Source organism: Haemorhous mexicanus, chromosome 6 (assembly GCF_027477595.1).
Source record: "Haemorhous mexicanus isolate bHaeMex1 chromosome 6, bHaeMex1.pri, whole genome shotgun sequence".
Lineage (NCBI taxonomy): Eukaryota > Metazoa > Chordata > Aves > Passeriformes > Fringillidae > Haemorhous > Haemorhous mexicanus.
The window spans coordinates 53553113-53574909 of NC_082346.1; the positions used below are offsets into that span (position 1 = coordinate 53553113).

The following is a 21797-nucleotide window of genomic DNA, read 5'->3' on the forward strand; positions in this document are numbered from 1 at the left end:
AAAACAAATAAATTAAATTAAGTGGTTTCACTACAAAATGTACAACACTTCATTGTACCCTACAGCTTTCCCACTCTGGCTTGTGAACTAAAAAGCAATTCTCATCACAACTACCTACACCATACACCATACACCATATTTGCCCTACTTCCTTTGACACTGAGCATTATATTTGTGCACGAGAGGTTTATCTCTGTTCTCACAAACTGAACAGGCCAATTCACTTCCTGGCTCAGGCACACAAACACATCCGCACAAATCTGACAGAAAGCGAGAAGAAAAGTGATGACAAAAAGCTACTGCTGAAGGGGCAGGAGGAAACTCCATCCTGAATATGCCAGGTGAGGCTGTGCAAGTGAACTGTTTAGCATATGTTATGTACAAATGAATGGCAATTTGCTGAGAGAATGAAAGAATAATTGCAAACATTTATGCCTTATGCACGTGTATTAAAAAAAAAAAAATCAGCTTTAGGAAGCTGCTGCATTGCCCAACCAAAAGGCAAGGCACCTGATAAGTACTACCCCTAATTTTGTTGCTTTTTAGGTGATTGCTTCCTTCCTTCTCTTCCTGCAGTTGATTTCTTCTCTTTTTAGGAAGTGTTCACCAAGAGGCATTTAACTCTCTGAAAATGGGTGGGAAAGCAGCGGCAGCAGGGAAGAGGCTGGTCCCATCCTGCAAACCATCCCTGGCAGTTACTCTGCTGCAGAAACATGAAAGCCATTCCCATCCCTTTGCTGAGCACGGACACACACCATGCTACAACTTCAAAAAGAGGTCTGCTCCTCCTTCAGTCAACCAAGGTGTTTCTGGACATAATGGCTGCTGAGAGTCATGATGGTGCCCAGACCTCTCCTACTGTGCCTAATTAAAGCAGTTTTCATTTATGCTGGTGTCTTGTGGAAAGTACTGCCATGCAAAAAGAAGACCCTAATTTGTTTGGGTCTTCTGTCAGAGCAGCATAAACCGTGTCATCAGTGGTGCCTCTTTGTAACCAAGCTACTCTCTCCCTTCCAAACTACCAGTACTCCCAAATGTTTAATGAATCAAGGGGGGGAAAAAATGGGATTTTTACTAATGGGAACAAGAAGACACAACAAGGCATGAGAAGGAAGCCCTGCAATGAAAAGAAAAAAACTCTTCTCTGTGAGATAGAACAGAAATGTCATTCACTTGTTTTTCCATAAGCTCCCTTTTTACCTCATCTCCCACCTGATACCGCCAAAGCCTTTTTGTGCTTTAACAAATTTAGTTCTGTTGCTATGTGCTCCCTTGGTCCTTACCTATATTCTGAAGTCACCTCTCCTAATTAACTATCACTCAGCAAACTCCAAAAGGACAAAAATTCATTCATTCCCATAAACAAATTATAAAATCACCTTCATCCATCTTGTTCCAATATTTTTAAATTTGATTGTGGCCAGAGAATTGCTGGCTGGGAATTACCTTCCCCCACTCTCACATACACCCTTTAAAAATGCAAAATCTAGCCCTCTATTTCAATATTTCTGATGTCAGTGACCGGTGTCGGCTCTCCCCATACAGTAACTGCTTTAAAGCGCTGCATACAGCACTGCATTAAAAATTAATTACACATGCTATTTTATTGATAGTGCATAATGTAATGAGCACCAGCTGTGCTAAACATCCAAACTCCTTTTTAAGACGGCTATAAAAAAAGAAAGAAACTGCACTTCCAAATGCTTCTCCTGTCAGAGGAGAAAAACAGCAACATCTTGGATGGATTTGAAACAGGATTCTTTGATTTAGCTCTCCATTTGGAGCGTTTGAAGAGTTCAGACTCTCGGGCTCAGTGTGGTGGTATGCAATGGAGTTAACTCTCTCAATGTTGGAACCATTGTCCTTACTGCAGGCAATGTTGCCTTGAACCTTTTTCTACCAAGACTACCAGATTCAGTTCCACCCATTAATATTGCAATTAAGGGCTTTTCTTTTTTGCTGGGATGTCTGGAAATGGCAAGCATCCGCTTTAAAGAACCTTTAAATATCACTATTGCTCCTGCTGGTTCTTAACTTGACATAATTAGGACTTACAAAGTTATAGTGATCAGCCATCTGTCTAGAACAAAGCCACAGCCATGCTCACAGTGCCAGCGACCCTGCCCCATGCAGCACCCTCCTTTTAGTCACCTCTCTGCAATTTTAAGGTCTCTTCGCTGCCTCTTGGCAAACACACAATTCAGTCAAAAAACCAGTCTGCATTAAATCCACTTATTTTGAGTTTGGATCTGATTTTAATATCTAGTGAGACAGGGAGCTGCCTAGACAGCAGGTCACATATGATTTTAATACTTGGATAGGTGAATGAACACAGAGATTGATAGATAGGTGTTAAGATGGATGCGTGCACTCAGACTGATGTATTACTCTTTTTAGTGTATACATCTCTCACACATCCCTGCACTCTGTAAGTACTGTCCACAAAGTCAATTCTACTATAGCATGCATTAAATATTTCACTAAAATAAATAAATACACATGACTCATAGGGACATTTCTCCTGAATGTTAGCCAGTATTTTATGCAAACCTCTTATTTATGCAGCAAAATGAAAAGACACATTTACAAAGGCTCTCAGGGAAACTATAGATCTTTGTCTGTCCTCTGACACTTAAACCAAATTCCTCTTTCTCCTCTCAAAAAAGCACCAGTGCTGAAGAGAAATCAATTTTTTTGCATTTTTTTCTTCTTTTCTTTTCTATTTTTTGAAACTCTACTCAGCAAAAAATGAAGAGTAGAGTATCAGCCATTGTCCTGGGACATGATGAGTTAGAAGGTTTTTGCTGGATGAGTTTGTATTCTCTGCTCTGATTACTGTTTTGTTTTCCATTGATCCTCCTGTGTTAATAAAACCCAGGCTGGAGTGAACAAAAGCTTGCTTCTTGTTCAAGTAAGAAACGTGCCGAGTGCATACCATATCATTAGCATAAAAGTTTTTGAAATAATACTTCTTTCTAGACAGACTGTATTAATTGCATCAAGCTTTTTACAGCAGGGTGGTCTAATCTAGCTCTTCTCATTGGCTGACTCCAGTTATAAAACCAACATAAAATGAATGCGGTGATATAATAGATGGAGGAAAAAGTATTCCTTTAAAACCCATGATTTAGTTACAGGGACTGCTTTTATCTTTACTGTCACCTTAACCTCTGCCAAGAAAACACCAGACTAGTTAAATGAAGCAGTAAGTAGAATTTCAGTAGCCAAGTAAATTGATATTAACTTTACAAGATGACTGTGATTTTCAGAATGTCCTAATGACTAACACAGCTGATTCCTTGAATTAGCAGGAGCTTGTTCCTCTCCTCCAAGATATGGCCCCATGCCTTCCTCTATTTTAGACCTTAAGTTTCACAGCCCTGTCCATTAATCACTGCTGTCCATGCCCACTTGCTGTTTTTATACATGCAACTAAGTATCATAATTGCTTTCCACCTCCTTCCATCAGCCTACATGTGGGAAGGAAGCAGTTTCACTGGTTAGATGAATATATGTGCATTGGACAGATTTAATTATCTTTACAGGGGTATATAAAACCCTCATTTGTAGGCCCAGGTCCAAAGAATTTGGACCAGGTATATATGAGAATGCAGGCACAGGGGATTAATTATTCTCTGTGCCATTACAATCCCCTTTGTCTTATGCTGATTACGATCCTCTTCCTGGGGCTTTTGCACCACAGTATCTTCAAGGCAGGGACTTTTTTCTTTGGAGAACACACTGTAAAGTGCCATGCACTTCTGTGCTGAGATTTTCAATGCTCATTTCTCGTTAACTTTAATGGGAAATGGGCATCCAAATCTCTTAGGCAGCTTTGACAATTTAAGCCTTAATGTACAATATTAATAAATCAGCATCATAAAAAGAGCCTTATGAAGATGTATTGTGAAAAAATAGCCCCACAAAAAGCATTGCACGGTATGTGTGCATGCACACAGACATATACTTTTCTTTACATAATTATGTCTCTCAACAATCATTTGCATGTCTCTGTTATGCAAAAAAAAAAAAAACAAACCAAAAAACTGTGTGCGTTTTACAGTTACTCTGAGCAGTTGCAATTCATTGAAATGAAATAAAAAGCAGGCTCAAAAAAGCACCCTAATCTGGCAAGGGGTAAAGCAAAATTAATGCTTTGCCCATCTATATTTTAGATCCAAGCTACATAACCCTGTGGATTTCATTACTCTATTCCAACTTCTAATTAAATAGGCACTAAAAAAATTTGAATGGGCGAACCCAATTCAACTGACAAAAGCTTCTGGGGCAAAATATATAAATAAATAAATAGACTGAGAGAGATTGAACCAGTTGTAGAGATTTTTTTTAAATCTCATGACAAAACATGGACCTTTACTAGCAAATTCCTCATCCTGGGGTGCCTTGAACACAAAGAATTGAATGAAGACAGAGAGGGCCACAATCAGCACTGGCTGAGCAGCATAGTGGACTTCCAAGCAGACATCTCAGCACCATTTGCTGTGACTGAAAATATCAGCAGCATGTTTTCTAAAGATCACTAACAACTCTGGATGAGGCAGCACGACTTCCTCTGTGCATGACTGAACACTACTCAGCCTCCCAGACAATCATGCTTATCCAGGTCGGAGATTTCCAAATGCAGTTTTTACACATCTGTACCCCAAATCCCACCAGCAGCCAGACATTTGGATTCTCCAGCACAAACTGCTGTGAGGGACTCTTGAGGGCCCAGTTTGTGAGTGCCCAGCAAAGATTTTGGAGTACCTGCAACTTCAAGCCATCAGAGTCACAGTCTGCTTGAGAGCTGCATGGAAAATCTCCAGGTCCTGAATTAAATAAATGCTGAAAAACAGGAAAGGTAAGAAATGATGAAGGATGAGGGGAGGCGGGAACTGCTGATGGCTTTTGTTCAAAGAAGTAACCAATTCCTCAGAAGCAAGAACAGGGCTGACAGAATAAAAGGCTAATCAAGTCAGAGAGACAAGCTGATCTCTAAAGCTGGAGCAAGTGACTGTTGTAAATGTCTATATTTAAAAAAAAGGCACAATGCAGGCATTGTCACTAGATTATTAATCAACACAAAGAACTCACTTTTCTATCATTTCCACAAAACATTTTGGGTGACAGAAAGAACCCACAACCCTTGCCTAGGCTCACATACAGTGAATACTGTGGGAGCTAAGAAAGGGTTAAGTAGACATAATCTCCTTTTTCAAGGGAAGAAAATGTTTCTTTCAAGCAGACCTTGACCAACTACTGTCATAAACATGTAGCATGCACTTTGATAAAACCTATTGTCTAAGTGTGGCAGACTGCAGCAGTAATTACAGGAAGCCATGATAACAGGTCTCCCTCTCCACAGAGCTGGCATCGCTCTCCCAGCAAACAGGCAATTCCGAAGACTCACAGCACACAGCTCCAAGTGAGAACTCCAAGTACACAAGGTACAAAAGCCTCACTCTCCCCGCATTCTTTAATAAGTTATTCCTTCCTTCCTTTTCTATTTTTAGGTGTACTTGTTTCCATTCCCACTAGCTGCTGGAATCAGGAGCAAGAGGGAACTGGGGTGTCCAATTCGGTGTTACAACTACGTGCCTCCCGAAGGCATGCAGGTGCATACTACACCAGTGAAGACAGAGAAGACAGCAAAGCATGAGACCAGTTACAGTTTGGTTTACTGGTTCCTGGGAGGAGAGAAGGCAGGGAAGCTTTCTGACTTTCTGATCCCACAATCACCATTTGCAAGAGCCTGTCTTGACACCCATCTCAGGCCAGTTGGTCAGTCTGCCGAGGCTGATGAAGCAGAATTTCATTAAACAGCATCCTCTGCCATACTGCATGCAGCAGCTTGGACAGAAAACGTAAGCAGACCCTGGATTTACTGATGGCACCTCACCACACAACACATTGCTACAAACCCAGAACCTGTGCACCAGTGCAAGCAGATGGGTGCAGGCTGAGCATCTTCCAGGCATCAAGGGAGCCTTCTCTGCATGCCCTGAGCTTCACCCAGGACCTACACAGCACCCTGCAGAGTGCTCTTAGTCTCCTCCAGAGAACATTTTATCTTCCAAGACCCAGGGTTTCCAAGATACAAATTCAAATTCCTTGCAAAACTTTATATCTCACTTTATTACATCAGTGAGAGATGTACAGGAACATTCTCATGAGATACAGCATACTGCAGCCAAGTGGTACCAGTGCTTGTGGAAGGAAAAAGCTAGCACAACAAAGCTTTGCAAGCTTCAGGGGAGAAATGAGGAGCCATTCCCAAAGGCTTTACTCCTGACAGTCATTGCTGTCTCTCTGAATCCTTTGGTCCTCATGCTTTACTTATTCAGCATCATTTTGGGAACTCCTTATTAAAACTGCATGGACTATACCATGAATGAGGGCTGTGGGACTTGGCCCACCACAGTGAGAGTCCATAAACATTTGTGGATTTTGCCACATCTGTATTTTTTTTTAAGCCCTCCCCATTTTCACCTCACCAGCCCAGAGTTCATCATAAACTGAGTCTTGCAACTGATCCATGCTCAGAAACACCCACTGATTTCAAAGAGATGACTGGGTCTGAAATGATGGGGTCTGGTGACAATATGTCCGTGTTCTCTTTGGCTAGCTTGGTGTGCCTTCATTTTCACTTTCCCCTCCTTGTGGTGATAAAAGTCAGGCATCCAAAAGGAATAAAGGAAAAGAAAAACTGATGGGGTAAGAGGCCAGGGATGCATGGTGAGTTACCAAGGAGCATTTTCTCAAAGCAAGGGAGAAAACAGCATGGAGCACATACATCCTGCGTGCACATGGATGCGGAGGAGAGCCTTTAATATGAATGACTGAGGAGGAAGGGCAAAAAAGAAGGAAATAAAAATACCTCAGATGTAAAATGCTATCCAATTAAGCTTAAAATAAACAGCCTAGAGAGATGAAATCTTGATAGTGGGGTATTACGTTCTGCAAGGAGTCTCAGACATTTGTTCACAACATGGCACAAACGGCCCAGCAGCGGCCGCAGGTGACAACTGAGGGTGGGCAGGCAGGAAAGGAGGGATGAGGAAATGGAGGAAGTCGCATGCCCTTTCCCACTCCCCATCCTCTTCCAGGGTGGAGAGGGAAGGAGAAAGAAAAGTGGTGGGGAAGGGCAGGTTAGGGCATTTTCTCTGCCTTCCCCATGCGACCCAGCAAAGTCAGCTCTCCCACAGCAAAGACGACATCACTTGGCAGCACTACTGACCTTCAGATAGCAACAAAAAAAAAGTATTTCTATTACCTGACAACTGACAATGACATCCAAATGTGCCTGACGTCTCAGTCTGAATCTCAGTCTGAGTCCCGCCAACTGAGACTGCACGTGCACCACAGCAGGGCAGGCTAAGGCAGGGCGGGAGGGAGGCCAGTGCGCGGAGAGGTGACGTGATCACGGATGTGTGAGGGTGGGAGGAGGCAGCTATGGGAGCCCCCGGCAGGTTTGCAGGCCTGGACGGCCCTGGAGAAAAAACAATAGAAAAAACTGTCAGTCGGATCTAAGTTTGAAGGGACAGAGGAGGCATCAAACAAGCGAAGTGGGGGCTGGCTGCCTAAGGCTCAACACACTTGCTCTGAATCCCTCTCTGGGTCCAGCTGAGGCCGGCGGGCTCACGTTGGGTTGGGGAAGAATAAGAAGAGACCTGGAGGACCTGCGAACCCAGGCTTAGGGCCTGTGTGGGCATGGAGCGGGGTGAAGGTGGGGGATGGCCAGCCCTGGCACAGAGCAGAGCCAGAGGCGGCGGACGTCGCCACCAGGGCTTGCTCAGGGACCAAATCAAAAGGGGGATAATTGTTTTATGGCTGTGTTAATGCACTGAGCCGACACAAAACTGAGCAGGCTTTCTGCCGAGCCACTGCTGAAGCGGGCTCCACACACCAGCCCGGACAAAGTGCAGTGACTTAGAGCTCAAATGGCTTCAGTGAGGTGCCAGGAGCCGGGCTCCCAGAAGGAAGCCTTGGCGGCCAAGTGCTGCCTTCCCGCTTGAGCTGCGGCCAGTTGTGCATTTTGCATGCCCCGATTATGCAGGCTGATTCCCTACTGAACCTGCGAGGAAGGGAACAACCTTTTTCCTGGTAGCTAAAAGATGATATTGTAACCTACAACCTTATTATTTATTTTTAACCCCTCTAGGAATCACCTGCCTTTTAAAAGCTGTGTTTAAGAGTTTTCTCCTGCTCTGCTGGAAGTGCTTGCTCCTCCTGGCACTAGTCCAAACTGAACTCCGTGGCTTTGAAAAACTAAGATACAAGTCTTAAATATCGACATACACCTGCACAAATACAGACAGACACACACACACACACACAGAATCATGTAGGAGTCACGTTTTTGCCTGGCACAAATTAGCAGACTTTAAAAGGAAGCTGAGTGAACGGCACCACTTTTCATCCACTGGGAATCCCAACCCCTCCATTTCAAACTATTCCTGCCTCTAAGTTATTAACTAAAGGGTAGCTACTAATCAAGGGCAGTTTCTACATGAAGAAATGTGGTGGAGTAGTCGCCATTAAAAAGTTGGCATTTACCAACAGTCACCGCACAGTGGTAGATCAGAAGCCACAGCTTCCCCCTGTATTCAGATCAGGAAATATGTGTGCTGATTGTGGGGTACCTTCTGGCAAATGCTTTCTTACTAAATGGTGGCATCTCTAGCTGTGCATGAGTGTGCACCTTGCAGACAGATGCAAACACCATGGCATCAAGCAGAAATATTTATCTGTGTTCCCTCCAGCCCTAGAAAAAACATTTCCTAAAGGAACCTACACTGTGGCTGCAAGGAATAATATTTATCCATGCTTCTTCTAACTCTAAACCTGCAAAACTTTCCAAGGGAGTCTCTCCACCTTGAGAGTCCCTATTCAGAAACCAGGCCTGCATGTTGATCTGACAGCTACACATGTGAGGCAAATGGGGATACTTCATCCTTGGCACAGCATCGAGCGCTCCAGTCTGTAAGGACTGCATTTGATTTTGGCGTTTATCTTAAATGGCTAAGAGACCACCAGTGCAAAACATTTGTGTGAAGCTTTTGCCAAAACCACAAGTGAAGAGTCTAAATTCCCTGTGTAAATACTTGAGCTTCAAGCATCGAGGATAAAATTTGTGCTGTTTTGTGAGGACTGGTTTTAAATAGAAGACATCTCTGGGGCTTGTGGGACAAGGAAGGACTTTTTTTTTTATTTTGGGAGCTCTGTTTGACTTTTGTAACTCTTTGATCTCTCTGAAAGTACTATGCAAGCAGGTATGATAACTACTATCCAGATCCTACCTACGTTACATTTCTGGCAAGACAGCATGCTGTGCATGTGGAAACTGATGTTAGACATGGATTCTATGTGTGTAGGAGCCACTCTACTGCCACTGTAACAGATATGAATAATGTTTGCTCTTTTCATGGAATAAGGAAAGAACAGTACAGATTCCCTCCAATGACTTAAAAATTGTATCCTATATTCCTAATATAATAAAAATAGCTACGCTGTGTCGAGCTGCCTGGGCACTTGTCTTGCTTGGAAATTCATCAGCTTGAAATGGGGATTTTGAGTAGAACTACAGGGCAGCTACATCTCAAGTTACACTGAGATGTGTCTGCGTTTTCACCATGACCAAGGGTATAGGTCTTGCCATCACTTGGCCCTCTATATATCATGGTGCCTTACTATGGGTTTTGAAGGAGATAATCACACAGAGAAACTACATGAAGTCCAGCAAATGCATCACCTGACTCCACTGCAAGGAGCTTTAATTTGGAGGTCCGTGGGCCCTGGCACACAACACTACCCTGAGAGTAACAGCCTCCTCTCTAGCCTGGTGTGTCCCATACGTGCATTGGCAATGAATTTAATGCAGTTTGCACAGCCCTGAGGTGTGCAAGAAGATGCAAAAAGCTCTCACCAAGGAAGGCCCTCCCAGATCTTACTAAGCACATCTCTAGTGTGGAAAGGGAATAAAGGTCTCAAATAGGAGATTTCTTACCATCTGGCCAAAGGGATCCTGTAGGAGCCTCCCAACAGTGCTCCTGGGGGCAGAAGAGCAATCTGTTTTAACAAGGTACCTAGCAATTTTACCAGAACTGTATGAACCAGATGCCAGTGGATGGATGGAACTGAAACAGTCACTCAAAAGTTCTTTTCTTTGTCATCACCCTGGAGAAGAGAATCTCTGGGGAAAACTTACAGCAGCCTTCCAGTACCTGAAGGGGGCTGACAAGGGAGCTGGTAAGGGTCTTTTTACAGGATATGTGATGATAGGACAAGGGACAATGGAATTAAAGTGACAGAGATAGGTGTAGATTAGTTTTAAGAAAGAAATTCTTTACTGTGAAGGTGGTGAGAGACTGGAACAAGTTGCCCAGAGAACTGAGCTCAAGACCAGGTTGGATGGGTCTTTGAGGTGTCCCTAACCATGGCAGGGGCATCCATTCCAACTCAAACCATTCTATGATTCTATGACATGATGTTGTCCAGGACAGATGTAGATTTGAGGAAATCTAAAAATTGCTAACCTGGTAGCACAAAAGAACAGGTTGGTAAGGGAGAAGAAGAGTGGACCAAGAGAGACTCTGTCAGATGATCAGGGATTACCACCAGCACTCCCAAGTCCAGCACTGAGACAAATATTGTGCAGCTGCCAGACCAGGAGACTTAAGTCTATCCCTACAAGCAAAGTCAAATCAGTTGATTTCTCCTCCCATTTACTACCACTTCAAGGTTTACTTCTTTGTTGCTAATCAGGACAATCCTACAGAATCAGATCAAGTGGAAAATCATGAAGATGGAAATTATATCCAGTGGCCTCAAGAAAAGGCAGGGAGAAAAGGAGGGGTCCACCATTAGGTACATGATACCTCTTCATAGTTATAGAAAAAAAAACCACTTGTGTTCAAAAATACTCAGCTTGTATTTGCAAGGAACATGTTACCATTTCATCTCTTCATCTCCTCTCTGATCCTAGGCGTATTTTTTATTCCACAAAGAGTCTATTTAAGGCTGAAAACGAAGATGGAGGCTCTTCAGCTTAACTGTTACAGGTAGCGGACAAACACAAAATGAACAAAGATAAAAAGAGAGATAGATTAGGTAGAATAGATAGATAGATAGATAGATAGATAGATAGATAGATAGATAGACAGACAGACATATAGATAGATAGAGACAGATAGAATCTTAAGGTGGTGCAGAGACTTTTTTGCTCAGCCCACACAGCAAGAGGCAAGGGAGCGGAGCTGATTTCTGGAATTCTACATCCAATCGACCACATCACATTTTCAAAGAGAAAACAAACCTGTGAGCCCCTGACTGCCACAAAGGGCATAGCCACAATCAGCAGTAAAGGGAAAGCAAACCACAAGAACTGCAGTGCAATCTTAGAGGCAAATATCCCATCTGGATGGGGAGAGCAGGCACACACATGCAGCATTGTGTTGCCTGGACATCCCTGACATGATGTGTGAGGCTCGATTTTCCTCTTGGGTCAGCACTGGGAAATCACTCACCTGCACTGCAGATCTCAATTATATATTCTGCATTCATTCTGCACGGAGAGTTTTGCACATAGCATGAGTGTGAAACACGCACAGGGACTGTCACCATGTAAATAAAACATCTGCATTGCTGATGGTAAAGGAAGATTTTGTTCTCGTGCATTAAACAGGCTCAGCATTTCCTCAGAACCTGTACATGGCAGTAGCTCACAGGTGATGTTGACTCCAATGCACCACTTAGAGTAATTTTCTTTTTTCTCTCTGCTATTTTTAAACTTGCAAGGAAGAAAATAAGGTAAATTGGACATGACCCCAGATGGAAAATGGAAAAGCCTAGATGAACCTGACAAAAGCCACAATGAAGGCATAAATTGCATCCTTTTGTTGCCCCTCTCCCAAAGCCTAGACATGTCTGGCCATATGATATGGTGTATGTAAAACACCACACTTCTCTGGCACATCTGCAGAAAACTCCCTGAGCAAAATACAAAGAAGGAGCCAAAGCAGCATTCAAAATGTCCCACCTCATCGTGGCTTAGACCAGGGGAAGCAATCTTAAATTAAGAGCCCTGGCGTTACATCTCATGTCACATGGAACTGCAGCCACACATAGCTGGTGTGTCCCAGGGGGGCTGTGTGCTTGGCTGTGGGTGCCTGGGTGTGTATCCCTGTACAGGCAGACAGGCAGGTGCACAGGCAGACGTGTGAGCTGCTTAACAGGGCACAAACCAAGTTTTTCTACGTGTTTCTCTGCGCCTGTCTGGTGATAGAAAATCCAATCAATAGCTGGTTAGAGAATAAAGCTCAGCTCCATTATTAAAAAATTCTCTTTCAATAAAAAGAAAAACATCTGTTCAAACAGTGTACAGCTACAAATTTGGAGTGCAGGCTGAAGCATCATCCCTGCCCTGTGCCCATCATGTTCAGGGAAAATACTGCAGATGTTTTGAGGGGAGTTTTACATGAACCATTGCAGCAGGTTTCCAAAAATGACAGACAAATCTATCCACTAATCTCTCCAACAGATTTTTTTCCAAGCTTTTTCTAAAACAAGTTGTCTTACGTGCATCACACCCTCTCCTGTGGACTGTTCCCACCTGATAGCATTGTCTCTCTGCCATGTCTCTTTTTGCAGACATCAAGAGGGTTGGGAAGCAAATACACACAAGCACACACACGTACACACACAGAGACACACTTCCAAATGCACACAAGCACAAACACTTCCAACAGCAACCAGCAGAGCAATGGCCCCTGCGAGGGGCAGATACACACAGCATCCCCCAGGAAAGCAGAATGACTCCCTGGTGTGCAGACACACAACTGCACATACTGACACCCAGAGACCAGCACTCAACCAGACACACCTGCACACCAGCCTTCACCTGTCCCCCCAGCACACACATGGTGCTTTGGGAGAGGTTTCCCCACACTGGTTGTGTTGCTTAGACTGAAACTTTGCTCAAGCTGGAAATGCAAAAGTTGCACCAGGTAGAGAAGAAGGAGAGCAAGGAAGAGATTTCTTGTTGTATTTTGCTCAGGGATTTTTTCATTTTGGCAGACCAGGATTCCCTTTGAATTGATACATTTCTTTCTCCCAAGAATTTTGAATGATAATGCATAAATGAGTCATAGATCAAGAACACGACGTGGTGAGCAAGGAGGAGAAAGAGTGTGAGTGAGGGGCACTGGCACAGAAATTTGACAGTACCCCAACTCCCCCCCTTCCTCCCCCCATGCCAAGACATTAATTCTCACAAGTCGGAGAAAATTACTATGCATGAATGCAAAAAGCATGATCAGGAGTAATTAACATGGCTTCATATGCAAATTTTATTAATGCAGAAGTACAAAGTCATTATGCAAATGAAACTTACGTCAACTCTCTTGACAAATATTCATTTCTAAAGCTCAAGTTTCTCCCTTCTAATTTTTTTTCCTTGATTTTTGGTGTAAAATCAAAAAAAAAAAAAGTGATGAGGACTGCTTGACAAGTTTGCAAAGTTGTTTTTCAACCGGAGAAATTTTATTCTTGCATTGTTGATATATTTTTTTTTGTTGTTGTTGTTGGCAGGTACACGACAGCTCATGGAGGAGAGCGGGAGGATGGGGGACGCGGGCTACCAGCAGCAGGCAGCCAATCAAAACGCCAGCGGCTGTAATGAGCGCGATTGATGACTGTTTGGCTTTACTGCAGGGTAATGAACTAGAATCCAGTCTGAGGAGGGAAAAAATATGAATATTCATGAAGCTGTGCTCCTGCCTTTGATGATTAAAGAAATTTTTAATATTCAAATAAGCGCTTGCCAAGTGATTAACAAAGAACAAGCACGCAGGAATATGGAAATGGAGCTGTGGAAGATTTGGGAGTCACAGTCTGTGCAGAAAAGACAGCACAAAATTTCATAAACAAGATAGGCAGATAACCTAATTCAAATCTGAGCAAATAAAGGGGGGAAAAATCACCTTCTTTTTCATCAGTTTGGGTATTGTATCAGTCACTTTGTTTTAGAGTGCAAAGGAGAATAAAATCAGCCAATGCAATAAGACAGGGGGAAATACCCAAACCCTGAGAAACACGACCCAGCAATTGCAAAATAAGAAACCTGGGTCAGAAACCGATAGGAAAATGATGGCTAAGGCCACCCTCTGCTGTGGGCTATTGCTTTTCCAAAGCAGGACTCTGCCTGATGCTGAGAGCCTCCTGGCTGCTGAGAATCACCAACTTGTTGTATACAACAGGCAGGAGTCAAAAGTATCCTGAAATCACCAAGACCAGTCCCTGCTGTTAAATCCCTTTCTTTGGATAAAGGGCACACTGCAGGGCTCGATTGCTGTCTGGGAGAGGAGGGAGTGCAACAGAAACAAGAAATATTATTGCCAGGGAAAAGAAAGCAAGAAAAAAAAACTGAAAAGGAGGATACAAGGAGGTCTCAGCTGCCCACCCTGGTAATCAGTTGGTAAAAAATGTGTTTGCCATGTCTGAGCCAGAAAGGTCCTCCACTCCCCACAGATTTCTGAACAAGGATACAAAAATTCAGTCACATTATAAAATGTCTGATAAGTTCAGGCTCTCACAGTTTAATAGCTTCACTAAGGATTCACACTGAAACAGATAGTAACAATATTAGCTGCTAAAATGACTTTGCAGTTAAAATACATCTAATTAGCAGCCAGCTAATTTTTTTTTGTTTTTCTTTGAAAAACAGTTAACTTCAGAGCTATATTATACTAGAATGAAAGTGGTTGAGCTCTTTCTGTTACTCAAAAGCCAGAGTAAGGATATCTTCCAAGTCTTAGTGCACTGAAAAACCAACTCACCTTTTTGTTATTAGATCCTGGGGTTTCACTGGCCTGTTTGCCTTTTCTGCAGACCTTTAAAAACTCTGGTTAATTATTTCTTATTTAAAAATCTAAAGAAAGCATAGGCTAGGTACCATTTAATAATTAACTGCTGTTTTCAGAATGTAAAATTTCAACTGTACTTAAAATCACAATAATAACAGTAGCAGCATGAAGACGATGCTACAAAATGCAAAAAATGGCCATGATAAGAATCTTCAAAGTTGTCATGAAAACACATTATGTAACTAATGGGATTTTTTTCCCCCTATATTTGCTTCATTTTTAGAAATACAAAATTATTCACTATTGATGCATCACAGAAAAGGACTGGGGAAAAAAAAAAAGGAAGGAAGGAGAGAAAAAAAAAATAAAAGAAATGGCTAAATGTAAGTAAAGATAAGGTTAAACACCATGCCGAGGTATAGCTGGGAGTCTTTGCTCTGAATAATGCCAAGACCTTTCGAAGATGTCTGTTGTCTCTGAGTGCGCGTGGGCGGCTGAAGTGTGATATTACATAACTCACACGCGGCAGCGGCTCTGCACAGCCGTACTGATTAAAACGCCCGGCTGTGAAACCCAGATCTCCATTTCCTGGGCTGTTTGTAGCTCGTGTCAGACCTCTGAACACCGAAAATGTTATCCTTTGTCTGCAAGGTTCCTTGGCTTTGTTTTAATCAGTGCATTTTCTTTTTTTAATGACAGAGGAGCAACTACCAGCTCCTACAGTTGGTTGCTTTGAAGCGCTTCTTAAATGGCCATTAAATTCTACCATACAAATGTGAATACTTAATATTTATTCAATATTTTCATTCTTTCTTTAAAAGGACCCCATTTACATATTTCTGGAGAATAATGGTACTTCTGCAGGGCAGGTGAACACACATTTCTGCATATGGAGTCAGTGGGGAAAAGCATTAAGAGTCCATATTGTAAAAATCAGCCCCTAAATTTAAGTGGTTTGAATGGAGCATGCAGCTGTGGTTGCCTGTCAGTAGTTAGATGCTGTAATAATAATAACAACAACAATAATAACAATAATAATAATAATCTTTTCATTTCTCTAGTGCCTTCCACGCAAAGATCTGGAAGTACTTTACGAAGATAAATAAACTGAGTTTGGAACACCCCATGTGGTTAATAAATATCCCAACATATCTAAAGAGCATGCAATTCCTCTCACTGTGTAAAAATCCACGTTATGTCATCCATGTATTTGCATATGACATTTTGGAGACTTGGACACCAAGGGCAGGCTGTGGAGAATTTTACTTACCTTGAGATCATGCGAATTCACTGAAGTAGCCCACACTATGCCTGCAGGACTGTTTTGCCAAACCCCCTCTTTTAGAAAACAGGGGAGGGGATTGTCAGTGTCCCCACTCAGGGGCCAGGGTGGGTGGTCCCCATATCCAGGTACCCACGTGGCAGCATCCCTCTGAGCCAGGTCTCCACAGAACCACCTGTACCCTTCTCCCACCTGACGCTCATCTAAACTTGTTCCTCACCCCTTGTATGTGCTATGAACATGAGAAGAGAAAAACTGAAACATCTTGGCTCACCCCCAGCTAAACACACAAGAAAAAGAACTCTCTCCTACCCCAAGGCTGCATTCATCATCTCCTGCTGTGTCCTGTGCCACCCCACCAACACAAGCCTTTGCCCCAGGAGAACTGTATCCCTTTGTGATAAGAGCAACTGGGTGTAAGAGCAAGGGAAAACAGGGCAGGATTTGGCCTAAAAACATCATAAGGGATGAGTGAATATGACATATCAATAGATATGCTGAAAATATAACACAGGAAACCAGGGAGTTTCCTCATCTCAGGAGAGTGGTCTTGCAGACCACTGGGCTGGGAAGAAGGCTGGGGTGCACACTCCAGGGCGTGAGCCACACAGGCTATGGGCCACACAGGCTATGGCACGTTCTCTCCTGGAGCTCAGCTTCCCTTCTGACCTTCCCACTGACTGCCTGTCAGGTTTGCTCAGCCCCAAGCCGCTCTCGAGCAGAGCCCAGCTCTCACTCTGGGAATGTCGAGTGCCTAACAGAAGGGTGGCCTGATCTGAGCTGCAACATCCAGAAGCTACCACAATAAACTAACAAATAATAATAATAATCGCCCTGATTTGTGGAGGGTTGGGTTGTTTGGGGTTTTTTGGGTATTTTTTTCCCCAAAAGGCATAAACGGTAGACAATAAACAGTTCATCAATTTTCCCAATTTTTTCCCCAACTCTTGTAATTAAGTCCTGGGGAGCTTTCAGCAGTTGTAAAAATCCTTGGGGGTACTAAAAATTTTAGACCTGATTATATCATGAATATTTCTATCTACCAGCAAATATTTCTGATGTAATTGGAGCATATAACTACCCCAACAGACAACTGTAGCAATTTAAAAGGACCTGAAATTAATAAAGTAACTCAGTGGATGCAAAGAGCAGCTTCCAAAGGGCAAAATAATATATATATGCAGCTAGAGCAAGAAACGCCCCTACAAATAGTCAGAGGGCTTGACCACAAGAGGATGGTCAGGAGGTTAAAATGAAGGAATTGAAGTGGCCAGGGAAGAGCCACAGATAAGCAGGAGAGTGGACTTCTCTGCCTTGGCCTTTTGGAGCTGAGTCCCACACACTGGCAGATGCTGCATTGCAAACATGTATCCTCAGGGCGAATGTGGCCTCTGGAAAAGACAGCAGCAGGATCTGCTGCTTGGCTAAATATCTCTGCCTCGCTATAAAGTTTGCCTTCTAGTAGTAGTTTTAAATTTTGTCCCTAATTTTTTTCCCTATCTCTCACAATAAAAAAATAACAATTTTTAGACTCTTGGAGGAATTAGGCAAAATGAGGCTTCAGCAGCTCTTCAGCTGTTTGGCAGCAAAATCAATTCCTGGAATGGGAGGGAACTTAGGGAAAAAGAAGCAGATGAAGTCACTCTGCCCCTCTGTGCCTCAGTCTCCCCATCTGTGAAAATCGGCTAATGACATCCACCTGATTTAGTTAAATGTCCTGGAAACTAAAAAGACTCTGTAACAGCAATATATTAAGCAGCAGCACTGTTAACTGCTTCGCTGCTGGAAATTCAAAGGAGAGCCATCAGGTGATGCCATGTCCCTGCACAGCACAGATGGACAAACTTAATATACAGAAACAATTAGCTTTGGGGGAGAATCACAGCTTCTGTTTTTTTGGCTCACACCTTGCCAAAAGCAATGTAAGTGTAGACACTGTAAGTGCTGAATTTCAATGTGAAAAGTAGTCTACCTGCCTAGTGTGAATGCACACAACAGACTTAAAGTAATATAACTTTAAAATATGTGGGGGAAGGGAGGGACATTACCAGGAACATTCATGATTTTCAAATTTTTCCTTGTGCATGGAGCACTTTCACACTTAGAAAAGAAATTCACTAACACCAAGCAAACTTGAAAAAGCAAAACAGAGCGAATGACTGGGGAGGGAGGGAGGGAGCAGCAGAGATTTTTAAAATGAGGGTTCCCATTGAGTTTTGGATCTCTCAGGTGAAAACTACTCCAGCTATGTGTGTACGAATAGACCCAAGACTGATAACTGAATCTGTCAAATTAAATGAGCAGAGCAATCACCTGGAGATGGTAAATAATCCTCCAAATGAGAATAACACTGAGGATCTAAAGGTTCAGTCTTCAATCCACTGGACACCAGCACAACTAAGCAAATAATGCTCTGTGAATGGAAAAGATGCTAGGAAATTAACCAGCTTTTAAAAAGTGAAAGAAAGCAGATAAAAAAAACAGCAACCAGGAACATAGTTCTGACTATAATGTAAGCCAAAAAAAGGAAAGAGTGAACCAGCATTTCATTTGCACAAGGAAGCATGCTGGGAACTTGTGTCCAATCCCTCTGCTAAATAGAACAATGAAGTTTTACCCAAAGACTTGGATCCAAACAGAATTTGGCCAGTCACAAGCACTAATTAGACAGGATAACCAAACCCTGCACCAGGAGAGGAAAAACACAAGTTCAGTATAATAAGAACGCTGTAATCCTTTCACTCTGACACAAAACTAAGAGCAAAGTATAAGAAATCAAGAACCATTCTACATAAAGAATTTTTTTCTGAGGTATTTACTTTCTGGACCAGATTTCCCTGTAGCTCTCAATTTACCCATTATTTGTACACAACAGTATCTTTCTCCATAACATAAAAGCGAAATACACAAAAAGGCTTTTTGTTATCAAGTCTGCTTGAAACAGAAGCTGAATACACTTACCTAGGAAAGTGCATTAAAAAAAAAAAAAAAAAAAAGGAAGAGATAAAAAACCAGACATACTGTACAAGCAAGGTGAGGCAAGAGAATTCCTTCAAAAGTCCACGGTTAGGATGAGGAAGCAATATTAAATTCATACCTATCACCCCAGTAAAATAAGGCTGACTAGGCTTGTTTTATTTCTGATGAAAATGTCAATATTCTCCAATAACAGCTTATTGCTTTATATCACAGTCTAACCAAATCTTTCTATAACCTCCTGCATTACAAGCAAAATCTCTAAAATGTCACCAACTAAAAAACTGAACCAGCCTGTAATTAGTTTCAACAAAGTCATCCTTTTAACCCTAATTTTCTAGATGTAGATGGTATTTCCATAGTAAGCATTATGAACCTTCCTTAAGGACAAGTGGAATCAAATTGTAAAGTCATAAGCAGCGATCTAGTAGTTCTTCCTCGAAGCAAGCCCTTTATTTGCCTGTAATAAATTCAAATCCAGTCTTCAGTGTCTTAATAGGTGATCAGAGAAAATATGCATGCACACCTAAACTGCTACAACAAACCTTATTTTTTAAATAACACTTCAATCGCTAATATAATAAAGATTGTTGTAACCCGTTAGCACTGGTATCATTATTCCTTATGATTCAATATTCTAATGACTGGCTGTAACAGAGGTTTATGTTCTGCAGAGGTTTATACCACTATTTAATGTAATTAAGCAAACTGGCAGCCAGAGCCTCTATGGAAATATCATTTCTATCACGGAGTATTCCCACCAGAAATTCAGAGGGATCATAACATACAAACTTTGATTCTGTTTATTTTTTTCCCCTGTTCTGAAACTGATCTGGCATTTCTTGGACTTAGTACTAAGTAGAAGAAGGAATTAATTTGGCTTCTGTAGGCATGTTATTATTGACAATACTAATAATCTATGACAAATGGGCCATCCCTGCTCCCCTCTTTCAGCAGACATCGCAGCCTGCAACATCGCTTTGCAAAACCCCAGAGCTGGACTCTCCTCATGCAGGGAGCCCTGTGAGTGTACCAGCAATGGGGTTTTAAGTAAGCCATTAAAATGCTAATATTCAGCATGGGCCAGATCCCCGTTACCACTGAAAGCAGAACTAAAGCTTCTCTGGAGACAGGATAAGGCCCTTCCAATGTGATCAAAGAGTAAATACATGCAAAGCTCTGATGGGAAAAAGGATCTTTTTTCTAATTTTAAAACTAAACAGGGAGAGTCCACCAGGCTCATAATCCATGTTACAGTCACATCTGGGATCACTGACATCTGGGATAACAGCCGTGAGGAAGATGGGTCCAGGCTAAAAAGTTGCCACCTGGGGTCAAAGAGGAGCACTTAACACCCAGGATTCTGTGAAAATGGACTTACTTATCTTTTGAGCTACACTCCCCTCCACTCTACACAGCTCTGCTGATGACAGCAAATGTGCCACACTATATATATTTGTTTTATATAGGTACATAGATATAGATATATACATGCATTGTGCATTGCTTTGTCACATTTGCATTTACCCCATCTTGCAAAGGAAGCTCAACCCCTCACTCAAGCAGGAGGTTTATAGGGTCATCCAAGAATGCAGGGTCAGGAGCAGATTCAGACCAAAAATGAGAGCTCATCCTTATCCTGCAACAGCAGAGCCAATTTTATTAAATAAAGGCTTAGTTACCTCTCCTTCCCAGCTGTAAAGCTCTCTGTAGAGAGAAGGAAAAAAAAAAGCCAGAAAAATTTTGCAAGAAAACCCACTCCCATTTGTGGGGGGGAATGAGACTTGGAATGATAATAGAAAAGGGTAAATGTCTGGTTCCTATTATTACTATCTCCAGCACTTTCACCTCCACAAACAGCTTAAAGAAGGGCTTCTGGAACAGAAGTTCAACTTTCCTTAATCTGGGCTCTTAACTGCCAGGATCTGGTAAGATTTTCTCCTTTTCCAGATTTTAATACTTTTATTATATATTCTAATGGGGAGTGGGGGGAGGAAGAGTGGGAATCTCAGTGTCACTCTAAGAAAGAAGTCACCGGGTTTTGCGATCCAGCAGCTTCCTTGGCAGAGGGAACTGCTGGTTGGCATAATCCACTCGTTTGACAAAACTACTATTTCTGGGCACAGGCTCAAAAACAGGTAGGAAGCAAATGCTGAGAAATAAGGAAGTAAAAACAGCCAACAGATTTTTCACTACCAAGAACGCCAAGAGTAAACATGATTTATTTAGCTGTGTTTAACATGTCTCTTCTGCACTAGACTGCAGAAATCTGCTTGCATTTAGAGCAGGAGGAGGAGGAGGAGGAAGGGGGGAGGGGATGAAAAGGGAATCCATTACGGCGCTCCGCTGGTACTTTCTGAATTGTTCAGTCACACAGTTTTATGGAGTACAAGTATTTTCTAGCCCAAAATATATTCATGTGTCAGAAGAAAGCAGCACTAATCTGCTGTTAATTAACAAGCTGCTGCTAACAAAAGATGAAGGACCCAATTCATACAAACAATATTTACGTGGGTGTCGCATGATTTTGTCACAGATCTTTTCTCTTTTCCCCTATCCAAACCCCCCCCCCACCAGTTTCCCCCCTGCCTCCTCCTCTTCCTCAGCACCCAGTTGCAGGGATACAGAACAGAGGAGTGCCAGCTCCTCTTGGAACCAACACCCAGAGTGGAGGTGAA

At 42.4% G+C, this 21797-nt stretch overlaps 1 protein-coding gene across 6 annotated transcripts in view; it reads right to left on the bottom strand.

Annotated features, from left to right (window-relative positions):
* BCL11B (BCL11 transcription factor B) overlaps positions 1-21797 on the bottom strand; it is a 92182-nt gene that overhangs the window by 41435 nt on the left and 28950 nt on the right. For 3 of the 6 annotated variants that reach the window (XM_059850286.1, XM_059850287.1, XM_059850284.1), the window contains exon 3: positions 7274-7489. The exons of the other annotated variants lie outside the window; for them this stretch is intronic. In XM_059850286.1, coding sequence (XP_059706269.1) covers positions 7274-7489 — 216 coding nt within the window. The remainder of the gene's footprint in view (positions 1-7273; positions 7490-21797) is intronic. 6 annotated transcript variants of the gene reach the window in all.